This window comes from Equus asinus, chromosome 3 (genome assembly GCF_041296235.1).
Source record: "Equus asinus isolate D_3611 breed Donkey chromosome 3, EquAss-T2T_v2, whole genome shotgun sequence".
NCBI classification, from domain to species: domain Eukaryota; kingdom Metazoa; phylum Chordata; class Mammalia; order Perissodactyla; family Equidae; genus Equus; species Equus asinus.
The window spans coordinates 131,813,786-131,835,389 of record NC_091792.1 but is presented as its reverse complement, the minus strand read 5'-3'; the positions used below and the strand labels follow the sequence as shown (position 1 = coordinate 131,835,389).

The 21,604-nt window shown below is 43.4% G+C and overlaps 1 protein-coding gene across 13 annotated transcripts in view; it reads left to right on the top strand.

Annotated features, from left to right (window-relative positions):
* The window catches only part of PGCKA1 (PDCD10 and GCKIII kinases associated 1), a 91,875-nt gene that overhangs the window by 68,389 nt on the left and 1,882 nt on the right, over positions 1-21,604 (top strand). For 10 of the 13 annotated variants that reach the window (XM_014859344.3, XM_070506062.1, XM_014859343.3 and 7 more), the window contains 2 exons: positions 5,430-5,479; positions 20,462-20,515. In XM_014859344.3, coding sequence (XP_014714830.3) covers positions 20,484-20,515 — 32 coding nt within the window. In that variant the 5' untranslated portion in view covers positions 5,430-5,479; positions 20,462-20,483. Of the gene's footprint in view, positions 1-5,429; positions 5,480-17,572; positions 17,907-20,461; positions 20,516-21,604 lie in introns of those variants that run through there. The other 3 variants (XM_070506065.1, XM_014859348.3, XM_070506063.1) reach the window with 3 other exon arrangements.

Sequence of the window (21,604 nt, the reverse complement as noted above, 5' to 3'; positions counted from 1 at the left end):
TTAAGTAATTTAAATAGCCACATGTGGCTAGTAGTTACCATATTGGACTGCACAGCTCTAGAATATTCTGAAAGGTTGATGTCTGATCCCCACATTTTCATAATACTTTGCCTGTAAGCTCCTTTCGAGCAGTGGATCATGATTATTTGCTTGTGTTTTACCCACCTCACTAGGTTGTAAGATTTGTCTTATTTCTCCTGCTCTGATCCTCTACTAGCACGTGGCCTGGCCCACAGCTCTAGATGTTGAATAATTAATGTAGGTTAAAGAAATGGATGCGAGTCAGCTTTTGCAAAAGCGTCATTGTTATTGCTGGTATCATCGAGTTTACCCTTTCTCATGACTTGGCTCTTTTGACTACATTAGTCCCAAATCTTCAGATGAGGCCCAGACTCCTCCCTGTGAGCACATTTTTCCTTCCTAAATGGAAATCACTTTGTTAGCTGATTATTGTGGTTATTTGACTCTATTTCTCTAAATGAGCATTTTTATTACCGCTTCTTGTTTGGTTTTTGGGGTTTTTTTTTCAGTTTTAGACATTATCTTCCACTATGGAGGAAGATGATTCAGCTTCCACCCCGTGCCCCATCACACATAAGGACTGTTCCCACTCCCCACTGAACCCCGCTTCGGTTTTAGTTACATGAATGTCTGCTATCTATTATGCCTATGTAAATGCTGTTCACGGCTAAGGCAGGTAGAGAATCCTAATTATATTTCCTTTCCTGTACAGCTTTTTCTCTGGAGGTAGCAAATGGCTCTTTTTTCCTTTGTTTAGTGCTCTGCCTACTTACCATTGATTCAGCCCCAAACTCTTTCCCTATTGTATAAATCTTTCCCTTTAGGACACTTCAGTTATTCTGTCAATTTCATGTCTTGTAAGAAAACTGCCCAAAGCCTCCTTTCCTTCTCTAGTCTGAGCGAGTGGTCCTCTCGGCTGCGCACACTGCTGGCATTCTGGGATCTTCCGTCACTGTCTTCCTGGGGGCTGCCTGTGTCTCTCTCTTGTGTTTAATGCCCTATTTCCTATCCCTCCCCTTCCCTTCTTGGTTTACTCCCTCATTTGTTTGTTACATCTTCTAATAGCATCCTTCCCAGGAGGGGAAGGCATGTGCATGGTAATGTTTTTAAGACCTTCATATGTAAAAATGTCTTCGTCCTACCTTCTCGCTTAGTTGGTAGTTTGGCCAAGTTTAGAATGATTCGTGTGTGTGTGTCTGTGTCTGTGAGGTTAAGAAGTCTAAGACCATTCTGATCCCCAGTTCTTTGTATATGATCTGTTTCTTTCTTTCTAGAAGCCTGGGAGATCTTCGCTTTTTTCCCAGTTCTGAAATATCACAATGGTATGGTCTTGATGCCGAGTCTGATTTTCTCTGTTGTGTTGGGCACTTGGTAAGTGCTTTCCTCTAGAAATTCGTGTCTTTCAGTTATGGGAAATTTTCTGAAATCATTTTGTTGATGAATTCATCGCCTCCTTTTGTTTTTTGGAGTTTCTTTGTTTTTTATTTTTAGGACTCCTATTATGTGGATATTGGACCTCCTAGACTAGTCCTCTAAATTTTTTTACCTTTTCTATTCCATTTCAAACATCTTTATCTCTTTTGCTACTTCATATAAGATTTCCTCATCTTTTTCTTCAATGATGAAATACTCGTTTTTCCTGTCTTCTTTTAATTTGCAAGAGCTTTGTTGTTGTTCTCTGATTTTTTTTTTAATAGCCTCTGTTCTTTTTGGATGCAAGTGACATGATGAGGCTATTATTGTCAATTGTTTTGTTTTGGTTTTCTTCTCCCTACTCTGTGTTTTAAGTGCTTTTGGGTTGGTTGGTTGGTTGGTTTCCATGTCTCCCTTTCATGTTAGAGACTTGCCTCAGGTGTCTGGAGGTGGCTGCCAGCGTTCCCAGAGCCGTGGAGCGGAGCAGCTGAACATCGCAGCATTCCTTGTGCACACATTCACTTCATTTCCCAGTTGGGGTTTGGAACCCCTGCCCTTTGCTGTGTGTTCTCTGCTATGTTCCTGAGCCAGAAACCCTATTTTACCCTTTTCAGGCACTAAACTTACATTCTTCAGTTGAGATGGAGAATGGAAACCACCTCGAGGCCAGAAGTGCAGAAAGGGATTTAGGAACCTAACTGCTTCTTAAACACTTTCAAGGGCCTCAGTAACCAGGTCACATATGCCACATCTGTCCACAACATGGGTCTCTCCATTGTCTTTTGTGCAAGTCATATTCTTTCTTACCCTTTTGCTTTTACTAAAAATGTCCTCTCTGCCTAACTAATTTCTACCTATCTCTCATAGCCCCATTTTTCCATGAAGCTTTTCCTGGCAGCTCGGCTGCACTGGGATTGCTTCTTCTCCCAAACTCCCGTGATGCTTAGCACCAATTGGCTGTGCCAGTCCTTGGGTCCTCACCATGTACAACCATATACAACCCAACGTAATGTCAATGCTAGCTTGCCCAACCAACAAATGAGTCATGTACATAAGGCATCAGCAGAGTAGGTGTGCCAAAAATATTTTCTTTTGAAAAAATTTATTATCTCAAAAAGTCATCCTTGGAAAAAAATAGAATTCCTTTGAAGAGTCTTATTTTATGCTTATTGTTTTTATTTTGGTACATGATCTTTATAGTGCTGAGAGCTCGTAAAATTCTTACTCCATCTCTGGATATGGTTAGTTTTCATCTTAAAAGTTCTTGAGTAAATGAACCATGTCTTACACTACTTTGTATAATTGTGCCCAAGTAGACAGTCATTTAACATAAGATACTTTTAATAAAATGTATGCATATATGCATAATATACTTCTGAGATAACAAACTATAATGTAGGATTAAAATACCATATTTTAGGGGCCAACCTCATGGCATAGTGGTTAAGTTTGGTGTGCTCTGCTTTGGCGGCCTGGGTTCATGGGTTCAGATCCCAGGCGTAGACCTACACCACTTGTCAGCCATGCTGTGGCAGTGACCCACATACCAAATAAAGGAAGATTGGCACAGATGTTAGCTCAGGGCAAGTCTTCCTCAACAAAAAAAAAAAAAAAATGGGGGGGGAACCTACATTTGTTTGAATATTAGATGTCATCAATTGTAACATGTACCATTCTGCACCACAAAAATACAAAACAATGTCACCAGTTTAACCATGATGTGCCAGTAATTGTAAGATGCATTCTAGTTTCAGAGATGTTAAAAGGTAAATGAATACATATGCATCTTAGATTTGATAAAATATGTACATTGTTGTTTTATAATATTATACACTGGTATTAGGCATCTTAAAACTGTTGATGTTTTTACATCAAATTTTTAACAGACATGAAATGCACCACGTAAATGCAAGCCACCGTGTGAGGAGATACGATGTGGAGATAAACAATGATGAAGCCATGACCCCTCCCTACTAAGAGTTTGAAGTCTAATGGAGGGAATGTTATATAAATGCATTACTGTGACCTGGGCAGAAAGTGATCAGAGCTATATAAGAGGAAAGATTCTGCAGAAATTTTTTAAATGGAGTGATTACCTTTAGTTGGAATTTTAAGAAATCTTTAGGGAGGAAGTGGTGTGTGAAATGAATTTTGGAGGATCAGTAGAATTTTGCAAAATATCAATGGATATGGCAGCATGCCAGCTGGGGGAAGTAATATGTGCAAAGGCATAGGAACAGGAAGATATAGGCATGGTTAGAAAACAGTGAAAAGTTCAGATTGGCTAGAAATAGGAATGGCTAAAGGAGCTTCAGAGAGAATATAGGAGGCCATTGGTGCCATACTGTGGAAGGCCTTGAATGCTTAGCTGAGGATATTAAAGATTTGGTAGGCAATGCAGAACCACTTAAGGCTTCTTAACCTGGCAGTGGCTTGTCGAGAGCTATTTTTTGCATGGCTGGCTCCATCTCATCCTTTGGGTCCCAATTTAAATGCTGCCTCCTCAAAAGTCCATCCCTGACTCTAAGTAGGTTCTCTCCTGTAACTCCAAATTGCCGCATCAAGTTGGTTTCCTAAAAAGCGCTTATCATTGGTTGGTTATCTGTCTACCAACCACACGGCGAGTTCCAAGTTCTTTAAACACCAAGCAATCCCGAATAGTCACTCTTCTGCACATAGGGCTGTCGTTCTATACAACACACAACATGGCGTCCCATTCGCTGCAGTTTTCTGGTTCTTAGCACACAGTCGGAGTTCAATTATTTGACTAAATAATACGCCATCCTTTCCTGACTCCTCTTTGTCATGTTCCCTGTGCCTAAAAGGGCCCCCCACCACACCTCGCCATCATTATTTTTCCATCTGCCGCAGTTCCTCTCATCCTTCAATGAATGCCTGGTTCAGGTGCAGTCAGCCCAGTTACAAAGTGTCCTAGTCCTGAACCTGCTCAGGTTTGTTCGTGTTCCTCTGATGGCATTATTTGTGCCCTGCATAATATTTTAGTGATTTGTGAACTCTTCTTGTCTCTTTTCTCTCCCCAGCTAGATGGTTAGCTCCCAGTGGGCATGATCTTTGCCTTTCTCGTGTCTTCCTTACCAAACACTAGTTATAAATACTGTGGTAAAAATTAAGAATAATAGAATCAGGTGACATTTGGGCAGTGTATTAGATTTTAAGGAATTATTAAACAATAAGAAATAATACTGAGTGAAAAGACATTGCTGACAAGAATATGAAGTTGAATCACCAAAAGGATGAAACCATTCCAATATTATATGGTAAATTTGAGGCAGAATTCATTATCTCAAGATGTCGTCTACTTGGGAGTGGGCTAAGAGCATTTCTTGAAAAAGTTGTGTTTGTTTATAGTGAATCTCTCGAATAATCATAGAGAAGTTGGTAAAAATCTGCACATTTGCTTTACTTTCTCAAATTCTATACATCGTTATTCTCATTATAAGCAAAGCTATTTTCTAAATTATATATCTTACTGAAACATTGTAAGTGTATTCGTTGAAACTTTGGTTGTTTGATATGTCTCCAAGAGGCAAATTCCTTGAGTTTTTTTCCTGCTTAGTTGAAACGCTAACCGTCAGAGAAGACATGTATTGTCATGTAATGTTTATCAACAGTGATAAGTAACGACAATGGCTTTCGGTTATGGAGCAATTCCAACACGCCCAGTGTGTGATAAACAGCCTAGATGTTGTACCATTTAAATCTCACTACAACCTTATTTTATAGATGAAAACACTGAAATTTGTGTAAATTGCTGATTGATTGCTGAGTGTCAGGAGCTGGGCTGCACCCCCAGGCCTGGCAAATTTCAAAGCACTGTCTGCCAGGGCTAACTGTTCAGGCCAGGACCTCCATTCCCCGACGTCACTACCTAGCGCCCCTCAGGAGTGCTTTCTTCTGTCACTTTCCAGATGCAACTTGGCTGTGAAAAGGAGGCAACTTGCAGGCCTCAATTTTCAACTTTTTTGTTGTTGCAGGAAGAGAAGTTAAACTTCTAGAGAAACCTAATGGACAATCTCCACAACAGGTAAACTATTTTCTTTTTTATGCTTTGGGAAAAAGCTCTCTTCTTTCCACTTTCCATTAAATATTCTATTACTCAGTCTTTCACTACAGTTTTTATTACCTAAAACATTAAAGCCAGTAGACAGAGCAATCCCCAAAGTCTATTTCTTTCTGGCTCGTTCAGGTTTTAGTAGAATGCTGTTATTTCCTTTTTGGTTTTGTTTGTGTAGGGGATACAGTTCTAAGACATGTGAGATGAGGCACGACCCAACAAAGTCTTCATGCTGAAAAGATTTACAGTATGAGAGCCAAGATGAAGTGGGACACTGCCTCACTTGAGCTTAGCTAGAAATGAGCACATCAGATGACTCCAATTTTTCGCTACTCTGCACATGTCCACTGATGACAGCAATAGCACCCCAAGTATTAATTTTGGGGTTACAAATAAATTTTAACAAGTAGATGAGTTCACAAATATGGGCTCCACAAATTATGAGGATCCAGTACCTATAAAGCATGTAGATTAACACCTGATAGATAGGAAGCTCTATGGAAGTTTGATACTTTTATCATCATCTTCATTATTATGTGTTATTAACTATCCTGAGGGCATTGGACACCTTTGGGAAGTTTTAGTCAGGGGAGTGATGTGATTCAGATTTGTGTCCTAAAAACATCATGTGACTTCCATGTGGCCAATGTATCAGACAACACAAGCGGATGCGAGTGACAGGAGGATATTGCAGTAATTAATTCAGGTAAGAAAGAGGTGATAATGGTTTAGGACAGGGCAGTGGCAGTGCACATGGAAAGAAAAGGGTGGGTCTAAGAGAGAAGGTGTAAGAGGTAGCAATCCTGCCCTCGCATTGCGTTTCCCCTGCCGTGTGCTCTGCAGCTCCACCAGCACCATTATCTGCTCACCTTCGCTCACGAGCGTTTCCTCATCTTCCTGAGATTGCTCAGGCACTCTTCGCCTTATGTAACACATTGTATGACATAGTTCAGTCCCATACAGTGTATTAGTCATCTATTTGTATATCTATCTCCCTTGCTAGGCTGTAAAACTCTTTCCAGATCCCTGAAACAGAGTTCGGTCCTTGGCACAGAGCAGGGACTCAGGAACTATTTGTTCCATGAATGGGTGGTGAGCCCTGTACCGGACAGCAGGGACCCTCAACCTCTTTGTGTCTTAGTAACCAGCAGAGTCTTTTGCCTCCAGTGGGTGCTCAGAGAACCTTACTCAGTCTTTTCAAGTGCAAAAACTTTTTACTATTCTTCAGAGAAACGCTGGGGGCCCAATTCCACACACATAGGGTCATCTACAAGTGTGGGACAATCTGTTTTTTCTTGTCCTCTGACTAGTTCATGCTTCCAGCCCTGAGTCCAAAAGCACATTTGTAAAATAAAGTGAGTGGGTAGGAAGTTCTCTAAGATTCTTTGTGGTTTGGGCACTCTAGGATGCTGGGGATTACCCAGAACGAGTTTATTCCAAGCTTCTAGCCATGAGCTGTGCTTTTGAAGCTGTCATTATTTGTAGCCTTACAAGACTGTATTATATAAATTTCTCTATTTATCGTCTCCTCTAAAACTTCCTCCTCATTTCCAGAACTTAACTTTTTCTAAATGCTTCAAGTTTCTTCCAGACTTCTCCCCACTCCCTGATAAGGCTACCTACCAAAATTAGAGACCTACCCTGTGTTAGAGAGACACCCTGATTCCCAAGGGGTTCCGGGGAGGATTTGGTCAGAACATGGCCCATTTCTATTCACAGTGTCTAAAAGTGACTGTCTCCCAACAGTTAAAGAATATTCCCACTGATGATGACCATGAACATGAAAGCAGTCAACATTTGTTAAAAGCCTACTACTTGCCAGACGCACTCTGCCAGGCCTATCATGTGTTTAAGACATGTGATCCTCATAGGAACCCTGCGAGATTAGGTATTACTATTTTCCCCATTGATTGGTTGGCAAAACTGAGAATTTAAGTGACTTGCTCAAGATCACCCAAATTATAACAGGGCAACCGAGATTTTGACTCCAGAGCCCCCTCCCTTAATTACAGCACTAGACTGTCTCCTCTGGACTGGATTTTAAGTTCTTGCTCCTCTTCTCCTAGACTCCCTGTATGACTTTGACCAGTCCTTCTGGTAATGTGGCCATAGAAATGAAAGCGATTACATACTGATGCCAAGAGTATCTCTGGTGTTTATAAGTACATACCCTACTAAAGGTCGGTGATGCTGAGCTTCCTACGTAACTTGAACCAAAGTCGGGGAGATCAGCCCAACAAGCTGAGTTGAGATGAGTTTTGTCAGATGACACTGTTGCCATGATGGTCGAGAGTATGATTGAAGGGGGTCCACTGAATCCCAAGAAGAAGATGTAGATCTGCCTATGTTAAGTGAAAACATGTCATCTTCATTTCAGATTTAAAAAATCTTCTCGATAAGTTATATTTGTATTATTGAGGATTCTCCAAAGTGCGCTTGTTCATATTCTCAGGAACTAAAAGCCATCCAGAAGGTTGTGGCCTGCCCCCCGTCTTCAGCTGGCTCGGAATCTTGGGGCTGCAGCCACGATCCCTGATCACCATGCTTGGTTTGGTTTTCAACGGCATGGGCTGTTGGTTCATCAGCAAACAAGATTCTACCAAGTAGCAGAATTTGGGGGAAATATCTAATTCCGTATCACTGATGAAAAGCTGTCATCTTAAATGAGATTATGTATGTGATTAGTTGAGCTCCGTATATGGTCTCAGCCACTTTCTCTTCAGAGCTGTCTGTGATAATTCGCATGACTTCCTCAACACATACTTCAAAAGCACATTGATAAGCACATGGTACTGTCTGGATTACCAACTCTGAGAGTTTTAGATATTGTCTTAAGCTGTTGAATTGGAGCCTCACTGAAGCGTTTAGGGGCATATTAAAAATCAGCTTCCCACACTATGTTGATAATGGAGAATGAGTTAATGCAGCCTGGCGCCTATACTAGTAACAGGGAATACCTTCTATATTTTAGCAGGCATAAAGAACATCTAAACTTCTCTATTAGCCACCATCACTCACACCCATTAATGATGTTGGGTGTTTTCATGAGATTACTGAAAATAGTGTGAAGGTCCTTATGTCCCCTATACTTTCTCCAGTGGCAGTTTTAGAACATCTCTATATAGTAAGAGTTTAAGAGCTTGGAAGGGAGACTTAAGACAGGAGCCTTGTCTGAAAGATACATGCACAGCAAACAGACTGATTTGGGGCAGGAAAGGGAAGAGAACTTGATGGAGATGATAGAGGAGCTAAAGTCCCTTCCCCAACCACTGTTGACATGCCCCCGTGACCTGCCCTATGTCAGGCATGCAGCAAGCAGCAACATGTACCTTAGATAATACCAATTTTTGCAGAGTCCAATACTGTTGTCTATTATTTAGTATCTTAGCTAGAAAGCCTTTGATCAGGATATTATCTGTATTACGCAAGGTTCAGTCAGAAATGGGAGCCCCTTCTTTCAAACAGAGGGAAGTCAGACTCAGTGGGTATGCAGGGTACGCAGGTATTGGAAGAGCTGGGATTCCAAATGGGATGGTGAGGCAGCACGCTGGTGGTCACACAGAGATGTTCAAGACAGGAAGACATTACCACCCTCTGGTGAGACACGGGACTAGATGCTGGGGCGGTAGCTGGAAGGAGAGGTTCCATGGTTCTCACTGGCATCGGGGGGGTCAGGCTGTTGGGCATCTAGAGCTGTGGAGGAGATACGGCCACTGCCAGGATGGACAGGATACTGTCCAAAGCAGGGAGAAACCATGGCTTCTCAACCTCTTCCTGCTCCGCTCTTCCACCAGCACCTTCCACTGGTGAGACCTACCTGGATCCAGAGGGCAAGGCTTCCTCAGCATTATGGTGCCCTGAGAAAATGAGCGAGCAGGGAGAGGTGAGGACGGATCTAAGAGCAGACAGACAGTGGACTAGCCAATGTCTTAGGTTTATTCCAACCATTCCCCAATTAGTAAACATTTAGGTTGTTTAAATTGATCCCATATTACTAGACATTTGGTTATGTTAACTTTTCCCTGCCACAGCCCCCATAGAGAAGGATAAAAAGCAACGTAAATTAGAAAGTGTTTAAAAACAAATTTTGAAAAACACAGAATTTTTAGAAACTTAAGAGGATTGGAAAACTATACTAACTGGGGCTGAGATTGGGAATAGTGACTGCAGGTATTAGTTTCTGACCAATATTATTTCTAACCAACATAAAATTATGTTCCAGCCAACTAGGTTTGGGCCATATCATTTGCCACCAAGAAGAGCCAGTGGTGATGGGAGCTGCCTCACTATTGCCAGGAACTTCCCAAGTTCTTAGGATGTTAGTCCTCCCCCTTCAAGTAAAGCTCACCTGGACCAAGCAGCAACATAGCAAAGCAAAGAGGCCTGAACTGCCCTGACTTCCTTACAGCAGTAAGGCACTGGTTCCCAAAGTGTGGCCCCCAGCCAGCAGTATCAGCACCACCTGGGAGCTTGTCAGAAGTGCCAGCTATTGGGCCCACTCAGACCCAGGAGGATTCCTTACGGACCCTGTGCCCTCTGTGTCCACCAGGATCGCCACCCCTACCATGTGTATACCCCAGTCTTTATTCATTAATGAATTGCATCTCATCTGCTTCAGACAGGAGCCTACTCCCAGGAATTTACAGTCCAGAGAACAGGGGCACAGCTCCAAACTTTTTCCCTAAAATAGTTCCCACCAAGTGTACAGGAGGATCTGAGGGGACTGGCGAGGTGTCTAGATGGCTGACCACAAGCTACTAATAGAACTTGAAAATTTCTATATGCCTTCTGTTTAATTCCAATAATTCATGCAAATTTTGCCTTTTCAAACACAATATTCTGAATTTATTTTAAATAATGAGCTTCTTCCCCCCCAAAAAATTCAAATTTGGCTATATTTATTTTGTGGCTTTATCTTTACTTCCTAATTCATGGCCCTATACCCTTATCCAGAAGATGGAGCCCCAAGACCAGCTCTTACCATGGGGCAGCCCATGGGGATGGGGGGAGGGGGGTTCAACCACAAGGATGGTCACAAGGGAGGAACAGCCAGTTGGACAGGCCCAGCAGCATCATATCTAACCCAGGGGGAGGACCTGGACCCCTCTATACCCCACATACTCCTTCCTCTCCCAGCCTCTTCCATAGAATTATTGTCCAGACATACAGGTTGGAGAGAACAACCCAGAATCTCCCATTTAGGGGTTCGATGTGCAGTCATTGTGTCAAAAGAGGGCCCCATAGAATCGTAGGAGCCTTTTGACCCCACCGTGGTCTGGCCAGACTACAGAATAAATCCTATACCTGGCCAGAGCTGGAGGAGGCCGTGCCATATGGTGGTGCCATGGCCACCAGGACTTGAAAGTGACAGTAACTGTCTGAAATATTTACCATATCACCTACTCCCTAACTTTGCCACATGGCAAAGCACCTATGTTATTTGTGCACGACTTCTCATGTGTCTGAGGGCTTTTCCATACCAAGTCCCTTCCTTGACATTAAATAACCACTATATAGTGCCATCTGGTGGTGAATACTTGGAACCACACCTATGAAATTCTGTCCAAGTCCAAATCAAGAGGATCCAGTTCCCCTTTGCTAATGCTACTGGACCACAAGCTGCTGCTTCCTGTGTAATCCAGTGGACTCAAAAAACAACAGAACCTGGGGCCGCCCTGGTGGCGCAGCGGTTAAGTGTGCACATTCCGCTTCGGTGGCCTGGTGTTCGCCAGTTCGGATCCTGGGTGCGGACACGGCACCGCTTGGCACGCCATGCTGTGGTGGGTGTCCCACATATAAAGTAGAGGAAGATGGGCACAGATGGTAGCTTGGGCCAGTCTTCCTCAGCAAAAAGAGGAGGATTGGCAGCAGATGTTAGCTCAGGGCTAATCTTCGTTAAAAAAAAAAAAACCTAACAAGACATATTAATTAATATAATAGGAAGCATTATAAATATATAGCATTATGTAATATATAATAATTATATATAATATAATCAGGAAATAAGAATAATGAAAACAATAACAACAGCATTAAAAGCTATACTTTCTAACTTTTATATCCATTTACTTATCTGTAAAATACTGGTTCCCACCTTAAAGGATTGTTGTAAAGTTGAAATGAATGAATACAAGAAGGTTCCTAAGACAGCACTTGACACATAGTAAACACTCAAATGTTAACTACTTATAATTATTAATAAGTGCTGGCGGGATGCCAGACATTATAGTAAATGCCTTAGATACTTTTGTCTCATTTAATTTCTAAAATGTCCCGACAAGCAGGAACTGTTATCATTCCCATTTTGCAGATTAGATAACCAAAGGCCACAGAGGCTGAGAAATTTGCCTAGAGGTCACAAAGCTAAGTAGTGGTGGAGGTAAAATTGAAACCCACAACTCTGACCCTAAATGCCTCATTTAACCAGTGTGCTGAATTGCTGGTGTGATGTGATGAATCTTCTCAAATGTTTATATAAATTCCATCCCGCTCCACACGTATACCCCACCCCCCACCACACACACTCACATACACATGCGCACTCAAGACTGTAAGTGCTCTCAGGGCATGTCTGGGATGCCGTTCTATCTGCAGAACCCAGCACAGTGCCTGGTCATACCAGGGTGTCAGTGGAGACTTGTGGAATCACTGAAGACACAGCATAACAACTGTGACCATTCATGAAACATCTGTCTTAAGGACAGCAAACTAATTACTATATCAGAAAAGCGGGGAAGGGGCCGGCCCCGTGGCCGAGTGATTAAGGTCACGCACTTGGCTTCAGCAGCCCAGGGTTTGGCCAGTTCAGATCCTGGGCGCAGACCTAGCACTGCTCATCGGCCGTGCTGAGGCGGCATCCCACATAGCACAGCCAGAGGCACTCACAACTAGAATATACAGCTATGCACTGGGGGCCTTTGGGGAGAAGAAAAACAGAAAGAAGGAAAAAAGAAAAGGGGAAAAATGGTATCAGATGTTGAATAGAGAGAGGAAAGAGCCGTATGAAATGTTTTTAAGATCCATCAACATGATTGCAATACACTAGTATAAGGACCACAGCAAGAAACAATGGAATGGCATTATTCACTGTGGTAAAAAAAAGTCTTGTTTCCACCTTCAACGCAGACATCCAGAATCCTGTGACCCCAGCAGCAGTAAAGTCATAGGACCAGGACTTGGCTTGTTCCGCAGAGTTCATGCAATGGAAGCACCGTAGGATCAGTGTAGACGCCCTTCTCCAGTGAACACACTGGCAAGGCCAGCCTGGGGAAGGGCCAGGGAGGCAGGCTTTAAATGGCGCAATTTGAGTGGCCCAGCGCAGCCTTTCATTGAGAAATACCAACTGTAACTCTGACCTTTCACCCTAGAGACTGATTGCTTTGGCTGCTGAAAACTTTTTGCATGGTTTCCTATTAAAATGCACATGTGCCAGGAGGCCAAGGGTCACCAGCCGGTGCTCAGGGACCCACTGGGAGCCCTCCAGCCCAGTAGCGTGCACCTCCCCCTAGACCATTCCAGCAGAAAAGAGGGTCTAGCAGATGCCCCTCCTCCACCCTCACGGGGTCCCCCTGATCTGAGTCCTCATCCCTCTCAGGGACGCTGCTGTTACACACACACTCTCCCAATCGCAACTCTCCAGGACATCGGTCAGCAGTTCCTCCTGGCAAAGAGGCTGAGGAGACCTCTCCCGAAGAGCTGCAGACCTGAGGGAATGAGACGGAGAACTTGGGGCCTGAGAGGAAGAAATGGGAGGGAGGTTTTTTTAAAAAAAATTATTTTAGTTGAGGTCACATTAGTATATAACACTGTGTAAATTTCAGGTGTACATTATTGTATTTCAGTTTCTGTATACACTGCATCGTGTTCATCTCCAAAAGCCTAGCTTTTTGCATTCCATCAGGATCATGGGTTGGGGTGTGTGTGGACTTAGGACCCAGACACTCCTCAGCGGTATCGCAATGCGGAAATGTACAAACCGTTGAGCAGGGTTCCCCGCGTGCAAAAGGGTCATACTGGTGCCTGTCTTGTTGGGGAGGCCTCAGGATTCCATGAGATAACAGTGTGAAGCCGAGTCGGACAGAGCCCCTTCTTCCCTGCTTCATCATTTAGATTGTTAGATTTCGAAGAGAGCTTTTATGCCGTGGACTCATTTTGCAGATAAAGAAACTGAGGAATGAAGAGCTTAGACAGCTTTCCCACATGTGTGCAGTTGGTGAGGAAGCCGTGGCTGGGACGCAGATTTCTTATACCAGGCACAGACTGCCTGGCTGAGTGCGCCAAATGCCACCTCACACTATTCGTTTGGGGCACAAAACTCCCCCTGATAAATAGGACTGTCATTTTGACAATTGTTTTTCCCAAAATATTCCACAAAACACAAGTTTTATTGGTTGTTAATAAGTCTTTTATGGAAACAAAGAAAAGGTTCTGTGGTCAAATGATTTTGGAAAATACTGGGTTAAGCAAAGTAGATGAGTCCCTTTTCATGACCGTGGATGTGTTCCCCTTTCATCTCTGCTGTTCGCAAACCTGTTTGACCAGGGAACCCTTTGGGGAGGGGACCTGCAGACACATCTCTGCACAGAAATATCCCATCAAACCCAGTTCTCGGTGATGTTAGCACGTATGTTGTAGCACATGGACTATTGAGAAGGCGTAAAATGGACTGTGAGAAGGTGCTGATGATAAAGGTCTTCATAGAGTCTCTCAGGTTCTCCAAAATCAATGAAGCTCAGTTTCTTTAGGAGAAAAGGAAACATACCAGAAAAAAATTGTCCTGGGGAGTTTTCAAAGCCAGCCCAGAAAGGAGGAAATAGTTCTGCTGAGGAAATTGATTGGGTAGTCAAGAATGTACCTTCTAGGGCTAGCCCTGTGGCTGAATGGTTAGTTCACGTGTTCCGCTTCAGCAGCCCGGGGTTCACCGGTTCAGATCCTGGGCACGAACCTGTACACTGCTCATCAAGCCGTGCTGTGGCGGCATCCCACATGGAAGACCTAGAATGACCTGCAACTAGGATATACAACTATGCACTGGAGCTTTGGGGAGAAAAGAAAAAAAAAAAGAGGAAGGTGAGCAACAGATGTAAGCTCAGGGCCAATCTTCCTCACACACACAAAAAAGAAAGAAATGCTTCCCAAATGTTCAAAACAAGAATATATCTTCCTGCTCCTTTTCAATCATAGATGCAGTACCATCTGTGAAGATGGGCAGGCAGTCTCTAATTCCTTCTATAAAGCGCCTGGTAGTTATTTTCCTTCATTCCTCTTGAGACCAGGAGCTCAGTTACCCAGAAGCAACTCACTAAATATTTGTCCACTTGCCCTACTGGCCAGGTTACATGGAATCCTGGACTGTTTTCTAAACATTGGCAGGTTGGTTTTTCAAAGTGGAGTTGAAATTTAAGTGTTTAATTTTATTGTGTCTCTCTTCCAAGTAACTCCAACTTCTATAAGCTCAAACCACTTCCCAGCAGCTTCTTTAAAAGCTCGTCACATAGAACCCTGGAAGCAGAACATTTCTGACGCTTGGAATTGCACAATGGAGGTTTTGCTATTTCCCCAGCGGGGAAGAAGGAGCCGCAGTCTTTCCTTCTCTCTCAGCTCCCACGCTTGCTTTTTGGACCACTGGGTAGTGTGGGATTTGCTCATGGAAAGGGGTAGACGCTCTATGGGAACAACGTAGAAAAACTCATCCGCATCACTCATTCATTCGCACCTGTCACATGCCCATCATTCCTTCGTTTGAATAACAAATAGGAAGTGCCCTGTGTGAGCTGGACGCTGCGCTGGGTCAGGCATTGCCTGTGAGGAGCTTGTGTTTAGTAGAGGAGGCAGACGGCTGACACCAAGTGCGAGACTGCAAGTCCCCCTCTAAGATGGGGCAGCCTGTGGGCAGGAACCATACCTTCTTGGCCTTCAAAGTTCAAGTGCCTGGGGCTGGCGATTGAGTAAAGGTCATCAGGACATACTCAGCATGACAGCTAAATTCAGAAAGGTTGGTGGGCTTCTGAGGTGCTCCTTCCTGCAAGACTCTTCCCCACATGCTTCTGTATAGGAGGAGCTTAGAATCAGGGATTTCCTGTGGGTCTGAAGTCCTAGCCCAGGGACAGGCAGAACAAGAACTGACATTAGATTAGTGCTTTTTAAAAAATTTCCCACTTTTTTCTTTTAATTTTTAATTTTGACATTATATCAGACTTCCTGAAAAGTTGCAAGAAGAGTACAAAAAAGTCCCATATGTCCTCTGCTTATGGTCCCCAAATGTTAACATTTATCACATTTGCTTTATTCTTCTCTTTCTCTAGATATGCACACACACACACACACACGCACAATTTTTTTCTGAATTGTAAGTTACAGATACCGTGCCCCTTACTCTTAAATACTTCACTGTGTATTTCCTAAGAACAAGGGCATTTTCTCATATAACCACAGTACAGTGATCAAAACCAGGAAATTAACAGTGATTTGGGACTACTACCTAGTCTACAGACCTTATTCAGATTTTACTATTTGTGTCAGTAATGACTTTTAGCAGAAAGATCATGCATTGCATTCAGTTGTCATGCCTCTTTAATCTCCTTTAATCTAGAATAGTTCCTCGCTCTTTGTTTTTCATAGTAGTACATTTTTTTGAGTAAAGACCAGTTGTTTTACAGAATAGCCCTCATTTTGGGTTTGACCGATGTTGCCTCCTGCTTCAGTCCGGGTTATGCTCTTTAGGCAGGAAAACCACAGAAGTGATGCTGAGTTCTCAGTGCATCACATCAGAGGCACATGCTGCTGGTTAGTCTCATGACTGGCAATGTTACCTTTGACTATTTAAGGTGCTTTGTGCCAGGTGTCTCCGCTGTAAAGACACTATTTTACCCTTAAGCATGTGGTGGGCAGATACTTTGAGACTAAGTATCCCATTCTTCTCAAACTTTCACCCCTTAGTCCCAGCATGATTCTTGCTTGAATCAGTTATTGTTAGGATGGTTGTCACATGGTGATTTTTCTAGTTCCAGTATTCCTTGTGTGTTTGTTTGCTGGCTTTCTGTCTCTAAGGCAGGGCCTTCCGTTTTTTAAATTTATAGTTATGTGTCACTTAACGACGGGGATATGTTCTGAGAAATGTGTCATTAGGCGATTTCATGGTTGTGCAAACATCATGGAGTGTACTTACACAAGCCTCGATGGTGCAGCCTGCTACACACCTAGGCGATATGGTATTAATTTTACGAGACCACCATCCTAGCACAATGCAGTCTGTCATTGACCAAAATGTTCTTATGCAGCACCTGCCTGTATATCAGTGTGGATTCATAGCTTGTTTTATTCAGTGGATTACAATCCTTTATATCAGTACTATTTATCTTGCTGCTCCAGTCGCTCCAGATTTGGCCGGTCGAACCCCTATGATCTGGTTCCTGTGTCCTTTTGACCTGTACTTGGCATTCTTTAGGACCATCACTATCAAAAGGCAGCCCTTTCCAGCTGGGTGCAGGCTTTTCTGTATTCCCTTGTCTTCCTGATGAACACTCAGTAGTTTCTCTGCCTGGATAGAACACTCCTGGCTCTCCCTGGTCTCCCCACTTCCCCCACCTCCATCACTACCCCCCTTGTGAAACAGGATTTTCCAGCAAGGAGACTTGACTAGCAACTGACAGGGCGTTAGCATGTCCATCTTCAAACACAGAACTGTTTAATTTCAACACAAAACACTGCACAGAGTCAACCCCCAACACAGGACTCCAGGAGCGGACAGGCGCCAGCGGTGGTGGACACACCATCCTAATGGTATTTGCTTTTCCCCTGTGTAAACCAGATGATGGGTGCGAAAGATTTGCCCTTTGCTTCTCTATTTCTTTTTTGTACTCCAAAGAGAAAGCAAATTTTTGATTCTGCTCGTAATAAAGGGCACCTGACAACTGAATTCTCACCTTTAAGCTGTTGTCAAAGTGGGAGGGGGAGAGAAAGTGGACAGACTGCCCATTTTGAACTCAACCTTACTTCAAAAGAGCATTTATTTTTACCCCCATTTCCATGTATCACATTGGACAAGAAGTATTTCCTTTTTGCACCTGGAAATGGGAGAACTTCTCACTAAAAACAAGATGCGGATGTGGGAGTGACATATAAAAAGAGAAATAAACTGAATTTGATATCAGGAATCATCATATAAGGAAGAATAATTGGTACGGGCAGGCAGAGGTTGCGTGTAAATACGTTAGTCCCCACCCTGTTCGTCAGCAGTCACACAGCCTCAGACGTTAGAGTCTGTCTCATTGAGAGAAGGAATGTCGCTGGGGAAGGAGAGCGAGGTGAGAGGGCAGAACTTCTAACCAGGAAGAGGCTGTCTCCAAGGCGCTGAGCCGAGGCTGGCGCAGAGCGTGGCCCTCAGGTACAGGACCAGGTCTGTAGGAACCCATGTCGTGTGCCCTGAGGGAGGCAGTGAGGGGAGAAGCGAAATTGATCCTTAAAGGGGAGAACCATCAAAACATCCTTTATAGTTACATGGCTTTGAAGAAAAATATAGATCCTGTGGTTTTCCTGGAGGTGAGGAGGAGGGGAGCCTAAAAGCCACAGATGATGTGTAAATTCTGGAACAAACAAGGAAGTGGTAGTTCTCAAGTTGGGCTCTTACATCTCAGCAGTCATCTCGTTTCCGTGCACGTCGCTCGCGTGGCCACAGCCACAGCAGCAGAGGGTGGGCACAGGCTGTCCAGCTCCAGCCTGGCGAGGGTTCCCCAAGGTCCACCTTGGGCAGCCTCTGAGACTCTGGGAACAAGGTGCCCCTCAAGATGTGCCTGTTTCTTTCTTTTTTCCAGAAGAAAACCTTCCCCACCTATGGCTCTTGAATTCACCATCCTAAAGTTGATCTGATATTTTTCAATGAGTGATATTTCACGATTGCTTCAATTATGTTATTATGACCCACAGTCTGCCCTCTCAAACACTTCAAAGCCCTTTTTCCCTTTTCTTCGACTTTTCTTTCTTTCTTTTTTTTTTTGCCACCTCTCCTCCTGGCTGATTGTTTTTTTAAACAGAGTCCAAGATAAACAGAAGCACTGCACGTGTTGCAAGGGGTAGGATTTTAGAGCAGGCTGGTGGGGGGGCAGGGAGGGTGGGGGCAGGGGAGCAGGGAGCCGGGGGCAGGGGGCGGTTGATTGAGTGGAGGAGGTGCACACGATTCTCTTTGTCTGTCCCATTCATTCAGTTGAATTATGAATTGTTCCCAGAAAATAGACATAAAATGGGCTTTGGAAATGGGCTCTTTTAATTGAGAATGCTTTGGAGAAAGACAAGGTTGTGCACACGTATTGCTGGCTAAGCCCCAGTGATTTCTCTCTCTGTGGAACTGTTGTTGCACTTGGGGTTTGTGTCTTTCACTTGGTGCCACAATTGACAGAAATATGCCATTTGGCCCTTATTCCAGAAACAAGTAGCACTTGGTATTGTTAATGCTTTTGTTTGCGTGCGTATGTAGATTACTTCTTTCTTAGGTGCAAGTCTCCATCTTTTTAAAGTTTTTTTTGTAACATGCTGTATTCAAACAGGGCTGAGTAATAAGTGGATGTTTATCAGGAATATTAACGCACCTAATACCCAACGCCACCATCTGGTAGATATATCATCCCCATTCACAGATGGTATAGCTGAGGTCCAAAGTCACACAGCCAGTAAGAGGCAGAGCTGGGCTCCGAACCCGATAATCCAGGCAGATCTCCCCAGATCTGTAATCACATCTGAAGAGACTTCTCTTTTTTTTGCCATATGAGGTAGAATTCACAGGTTCCAGAGATTAAGATGTGGATGTCTTTTGGGGGACCGTTTTTCAACCCTCTACAGGGAGTCATCTGTGGATTTTATGTGTCAAGTAAACCCAGTCCCCTGTAAGCAGCCAGCCAATCTATACTTCTAAAAATCACAGCTGCGTTCTCTCTGGGTAAAGGCTTATGAAGAAGGATCCTGGGAATTCATCCATGATTGAAGGAAGGAAGGAGAGCAAACAGGGGAGGTGGCCAGTAATGGATGTCTCTCTCTTCCTAGTGCATGTGTCTGATGGAGACAAAGGGTCTGGAGCTTTAGGTTCTGTTATTAGCTTGTCTTTTCAAAAGTTGTAGACATTAGAAATGGAGAACTACTTAAAGATTCCTAATTTTTAGGGTTTTCAGAGGAAAAACCAGAACAACGTAGTCAGTTTGACATGAAGAGAAGATTTTATTCAGAGGGAGATTATCAGAAAAAAAATGCAACTTGGGGAAGGATGAGAGACAGTGGCTGGGTGGGAAATGAGAGAAGAACAGAGCTGAGTTCATCTGCCACCAGGAAGCCCAAAGGAACATGTCCTTGAGCTGCAAGAGAGTCAGCTCCATGGGTCAAAGCCTAGATCAGCCCAGTGATGGGAAAGGCAAAACAGGAGCAGTTTGGTCCAGGCTGAGCTTGTGATGATGACTCTGGCTGTAACCTCCCCAGGTCTGTATCATGGAGCACATCGACCAGCTGCCTTATCCTGATGTCCTTTCATACTTGAGCCGCTCATCTCCTGGCCAGGACTCCTCTCCGCTCTCTTCCACCTCCTGCTGCTGCCCAGTGGGCTGCACCCTGGTTGTGTTCCCGGGTGCCCAGTTGAAAGCAATGGAACAGAAAACACACAGATCCTTTTCAGTCCCACCTTTGGCCTCTATTACCTCATTTGCAAAATGGGGATGACATACATAATTCCCAGGGTTGGGGAAAGGGTCTGGCACAGAGACAAGTGTCAGTGAATGTTCGAGAACTCTGAATCCATGGTTTTAGATACATGAAGGTGTTCCCAGTAACCAATGCCCTCCCTGACCCACGTGTTGCCATTTTGCCAAAAATTGTCACTCTACTGACTTTGAGTGTCTAGGAAAGAAAAAGCAAACTAATTCCTATTAAAATGTGATTCACTGTGTTCTCTCCTTTTTACACTCTCTTTTCCAGATGGTAACAAAAAGTAATCCAGATGGGGTGCAGGTGCTGTAAAATGATACAAAGGTAAAGTTGGAAAAACACCTCCTCCGGAATCCATGGGAATCACTTTAAAGACCCTAGGTGGATTCAGTGCATGCATCCTGCATGGGGCACGGCCAGCACTGCCAGGAAGTTGAGCCTTTGGAACTGCTTTGATATCATTTAAAAGGACATGTGGCCGAGGTTTTTTAACTTTTGGCTCACTGCTCAAAGCGTGCTGGGAGCACCAGTGTGCTCTGAGACTGACTTTGGTTTGGGTTGAATTTACATTTCTCTAGAGAGCTTTAACACAAAGAAAAGCTTGGGTTTCAGAGGATGCCTGAAATGGTGTCACTGAAAATAAATCGCCCAGGCACATATGTGTTTCTAATTTCCTCCAGATTCTATTTCGTAAAAATTTGGTTAACACGAATAGAATTCTGCATAAAATAAAGGGAAAAAGTTAACCGATGATTTTGCTTCCTTAACAAATAAAACTTTATTATTCTACTTCTATTCCATATCTGTCTACCTATATCTGTTGTCCATACACATACACACACACACATATAAATGTTACTCTATTGTAATCATAATGTGCTGTTAGGCTTTATTCAAAAAACATTTATTGTAGTAAATATTTGTTATAAGTATCTTTCATGCCAGTCCAGATTTCATATCCTTGTTTTGTTTTTTTTTGAGGAAGATTCCTCTTTTTGCTGAGGAAGATTGGCCCTGAACTAACATCCATGTCCATCTTTTTCTACTTTATATGTGGGATGCCTGCCACAGCATGGCTTGATAAGCGGTGCGTAGGTCCACACCTGGGATCCCAACTGACGAACTCCAGGCCACCAAAGCAGAATGTGGAACTTAACCACTGCACCACCAGGCTGGCCCCCATATTTATTGTTTGAATGGCTGTGTAATATTCCATTGAGGGGATGTACCATCCATACCTAACCACTTGTTTTCCTGTTATTGGTCATATTTTTTGTTTTTAAATTCCATGACCCACTTTGTACTTTACCGTCTTCCTGTCCTCTTTGGATCTTTTCTTAAGATCTATTTCCAGTGGTAGAACATTTTTATACCAACTATGTCTATTTGATTTAGACAAACATATAGGCTTAA